The 4,385-nt window shown below is 42.7% G+C and overlaps 2 protein-coding genes across 2 annotated transcripts in view; both read right to left on the bottom strand.

Annotated features, from left to right (window-relative positions):
- LOC109462458 overlaps positions 1-567 on the bottom strand; it is a 2,378-nt gene extending 1,811 nt beyond the window's left edge. Inside the window, exons 1-2 of the mRNA XM_019759013.1 lie at positions 564-567; positions 89-244 (exon numbers count right to left, since the gene is read on the bottom strand). Coding sequence (XP_019614572.1) covers positions 89-244; positions 564-567 — 160 coding nt within the window. The remainder of the gene's footprint in view (positions 1-88; positions 245-563) is intronic.
- Positions 568-1,295: 728 nt separating this feature from the next.
- Positions 1,296-4,385, bottom strand: part of LOC109462457 (glutamate receptor-like) — a 5,140-nt gene continuing 2,050 nt past the window's right edge. The window contains exons 4-7 of the mRNA XM_019759012.1: positions 4,010-4,120; positions 2,898-3,641; positions 1,652-1,825; positions 1,296-1,358 (exon numbers count right to left, since the gene is read on the bottom strand). Of these exons, the coding sequence (XP_019614571.1) occupies positions 1,296-1,358; positions 1,652-1,825; positions 2,898-3,641; positions 4,010-4,120 (1,092 nt within the window). The remainder of the gene's footprint in view (positions 1,359-1,651; positions 1,826-2,897; positions 3,642-4,009; positions 4,121-4,385) is intronic.

Below are 4,385 nucleotides of genomic sequence, written 5' to 3'. Positions count from 1 at the left end.
TATATATATATATATATATATATATATATAATTTTCCCATTGCACCAGAGTGCATTTAGCTCCATAACTTGACATACATACTCCTCACCGTCTCGGCCGTACTCAGTGCCACTGCCAGGCGGCATGACCTTGCAGTCCTCCGTGTACAGCTTAGCCAGACCTTTCATGTCGTTAGCCTTGTAGAGGGCCATGGACGTTCGGTTCCTTGCTTTTATCATTTCCTTCAGAGTCTTCAGATCCACATCTGGAGACGAGGTTTCCACGTACAAATACAGTAAGATCGGAGAGAGTAAAGTTCTAGATCTAGTTTTCAGTATTGACCTTCGTATTACGATTTCCGTTGACTGACGGAGACATAGGTTAACTTATCAATTAACGTTGACAGTTGAATGTTGTCTTTCATTTTTATGTGTGTGGGGGAGTAAACTTCAGAAATTATCAAAGCAAAATATGGATTGGTCAAGGATATAGCATTATACATTAGGGCGACTCATGTGCTTTTTGGCCTTGAGAAAGGATCCGAGAGGGCCACGATAGACAAGTACTGGGTGTGACTTCAGTACCCATGTAGAGTCACAGTAGTCGACCTCGCATGATATGAAAACGCCGGAGGGCCCTCTAGTTTAGAAGGAGTCACACCCAGTAGATTACTAGCTATGCGGTATGTAGATTCTCTCTTAAAAGTATACTCTTTTCACGTTGACATTGACAGTATACAAAGTTCCAGGCCCTGTAGTCACCAAAGGTCCTTTTAATGCTCTTTGTACAGGTAAACGACCTCTTTATTTACCTTTGACGCCTGAACCTCGGGGCGTGAGTTTACTTTGGTTCCAATAGTAACTTTAAAAGTACCTGTCGCATCGTCACTAATATTGGCAGCCAGTGTAGGCTACGTTAAAAGGGTTTCTGACGTACATCATACAAGTCTTAACAGTAATGTTATAAAACGTGCATTTAAGCCATAACATTTCAAATCATAACGTTAAAATCAGTGCATAATATGTATATATATATATATATATATATATATATATATATATATAGTGTGTGTGAGTTCATTTGGTTATGTAGTATTATATCTATTTTGTTTGATGGTGGCGCTGACATACGTCTGATCAACTTGAGTGGGCTGTCATCTTGTCTGTATTTCTGGTTTAATAAAAAAGGAGTTTAAAAGAATATGCTTCTAGACTGTTTGTGGGTTTCTTAACGTTTCTTAAATCCCATCATGATCAGCTTTCATTAGTTGTCTCTCTCAGGACCAGGCAGCCCGCCGGCTACATGGAGTGTCTCGCTCAGACTTTTCTGTCGTCATCACGCGGCCCTGCTGATTTTCCCGAAGGTGCTGCATCGGGTTGCTGTTATGGGAGAAGGCACGATGGAAGGTTTGAGTGTCAATTGCGGACAATGTCAGATAGAGGACAATGTCAGATAGAGCATGTTCTGGATACGCCATACATCGCCTCGAAAAGAACCATCGTGGGTTCAAAACATAATGAAAACATTACAACAACTTCTACCACAGTACTATTATCCTAAATGGTGACTATACCATATTCTATCATTAACACGCAATCAACGAAGGTGACGATTACCTATAACTTCTTTAACTATTTGAAAAGTGCTCAGCACTTTTTGTTGAAGACTTTACCTTAGCTGTGCGCTTGTCCCATTTCACCTCGATTCCCATGATGCACAGCGCCAAGATGGCGGCAACAACAAGCTCGATGAACACCGGCATGAGGTCCGAGGTGGTCAGCCTCTGAAAACTGGCAGGACGGGTCTTCGAAAAACTGTCTGACTGATGAGTGCATTCCCCGGGAGCCTGCAAATGTGATAGTTGGTTTTCAATTTTATTACCTCCATGAAAAATGGAGGTATTGTTTTTAGTGTGTCTGTCTGTATGTATGTATGTATGTCTATCTGTGTGTGTGTCTGTCTGTGTGTGTTTCCGCAACTTTGTGGTCAGCATAACTTCAGAACGCCTTTATGGATTATGATGATATTTGGTATGTTGGTAAGTCTTAGGAAGACAAACGTCAAGCTTAAATATGGGCCTCCTGGTGGATGACCTTGGTACTGCAGCAGAACTTCCGGTTTTTGTATCTTTTGTCCTGAACATGCTATGGTCTTGATGTTTTGGTGACAGATTGCTTTTCCTGTCAGAAATAAGTGATGTGAGTTTGGTCCCCCTAGCAGCTTGTTCTGGAACTGCAGGGCACTTTCTGGTGAAATGTTTAAAAGCCAATAAGTCCAGATAGGAACAACATATTTTCATAATTTTTGGTGTGTAGGTAGCTGAGAGAGAGATGTACATGATTAAATGCAAATTATGCAAATGAGGACTTTATTTGCATAATAAATGAGAAAATTCTATGATTACAGTGTTTTACATTATACTACTATCATACATGTATGTAACCTATGGCAGGCAGAACATCAACAGATACTAATTATGCAAATGATGACCTAATTTGCATAATTTATGCAAAAATTCTATGGTTTCTTAATGGTGAATAATGGGAATGTCATACTTGGGACATCTGTAAGTTAAGTTAACATACATCGCGATGCATATATCATGTTAATGCGAGGGTAATTTGCATAATTAAAGAGGAAATTTACATTTACATATCAAGCCCATATTTCATGGAGGTATGAGATCTCGGAATTCTTGTTGTTGTATTAGGAATGCACAAACTTGAAATACATAATTATAACACTGTATCTTGTCAAAAAATTATTACAATCACAGCAAAGCATACTTCCTACTAAGGACATCATTTTCGCCCAAAGACACATGTACAATGGTGTCAACAAAATTATATAGCTGTGACAGTATTATTTGTGAATTATTTATTTCTTGAATAAAAAGGTAACATTTTTGTTACACTTACAACCCATTTCCTGTACAGCACGTGCAGTCTGCCACTCTCCCTCAGGTGCATGATGGCGATGTTGAGCTTCTCCCTGAAGGGAGACCCCACTGGCAGTCCGATAGCCTGGTACCTTGTCGTTTCGGTGCTGCCGTCGTGAATAGCCATTAGATCACACGGCTTCACGTTGCTGTAGAATTGAGTCACGGATGACTCGGTGATGAAGGCCACTCCTCCCCCGCGCACGAGCTTTAACCCTTCATCCGTGGAGCTCACCCGAATCGCCCTCTGAAGAAGACGTTGAAAGGACGTCGACGGAAAGTTCTTGAAAAACATTTCGGTTGCTCCACCGCCGTAGAAGGCCGGCCGTATGCCGTCTGTTGCCGCCAGATCATCAAAGGACTCGATGGGGACCACGGGGAAAGCGGCCGGGCTGGCGAGGAAAAACCCTGCGATGGCGCCCGTGATCAGAATGAGCGTCCAGACGATGAAGCCGAACCAGAAGACGAAGAGAAAGCGCCCGGACACGGATCGGGGCGAGTAGTCCACCCCCTGCCAGCTCATCACGCTGTAGCAGATCCACAGGCTGTGCCCGAAGGTAGACAGTCGGCTTGCCTCGCCGACCTCTGTCGAGTACGCCCGATTCTCGTACGGACTGACCCGAATGATGACGAACATGACGATGGCGGCCAGGAGAAACGACCCCATGACCATCAACCATACAGGAATGGGCATGATGACTCTCCACCATTCCCTTCTTGTGGTCTAAAAATACAGAAAATACAGAATAATCTAACAAATTGCGAGTCTGCAAAGTATGTCATCCAAACAATTTACTTGCTGTGACCTAACGGGTGTGACCTAGGTGTTTTGGGTAGGCTGAATGATAAAAACGTTAATCCCCTGCCTTATCCTCTGTGTATATGGTGATATATCCCTACGCACACTCGTTGATTTATTCGGTGGTAATCGCATCTGACTGGGGATTATCTTACCATATACACCTCGGGGCGGGGCATTAACCCTTTGTTATTTACCCCAATGAAGGCGAATGCGTTCGTTAAATTTTTTTATCCTTGTGTATCCTGTTTTTAGAATAAAGTTAATCATTATGTACTATGATTATAACCGACCTCAGGTTTCTTGACCAACATCTCCAGCCGATCGTCTAGCACCACGGCGCTAAAGTCGATGACTGCTTCCCTCGGTGAGGCGATAATCAACCCCAGAGCCATGTCTGTTTCCTATGAGGATGTTAATAACAAAGGTATCGTCATCATCACTAACATGGATTTTAACGATTACTGTATATTATCATATAGACTGAAGACGTCGACCAATCAGAAGGCTCCATTTCCTACAGGTTATCCAGGCCATCACATCAAAAGTGGTCGGTTATATCAAAATAACCGACCTGTTTTTAGACCGTACCATTATACTACCCTGGGTGCCATCCTCCGTAGTTTTCGCCCGCTCACTGATGTCGCTGGCTACCACGGAGTCTGGACT

The sequence above is a fragment of the Branchiostoma belcheri genome, unplaced genomic scaffold (genome assembly GCF_001625305.1).
Source record: "Branchiostoma belcheri isolate BF01 breed outbred unplaced genomic scaffold, Haploidv18h27 scaffold117, whole genome shotgun sequence".
In the NCBI taxonomy this organism is placed as follows: Eukaryota; Metazoa; Chordata; class Leptocardii; order Amphioxiformes; family Branchiostomatidae; genus Branchiostoma; species Branchiostoma belcheri.
This window is presented reverse-complemented; position numbering and strand designations above follow the sequence as displayed.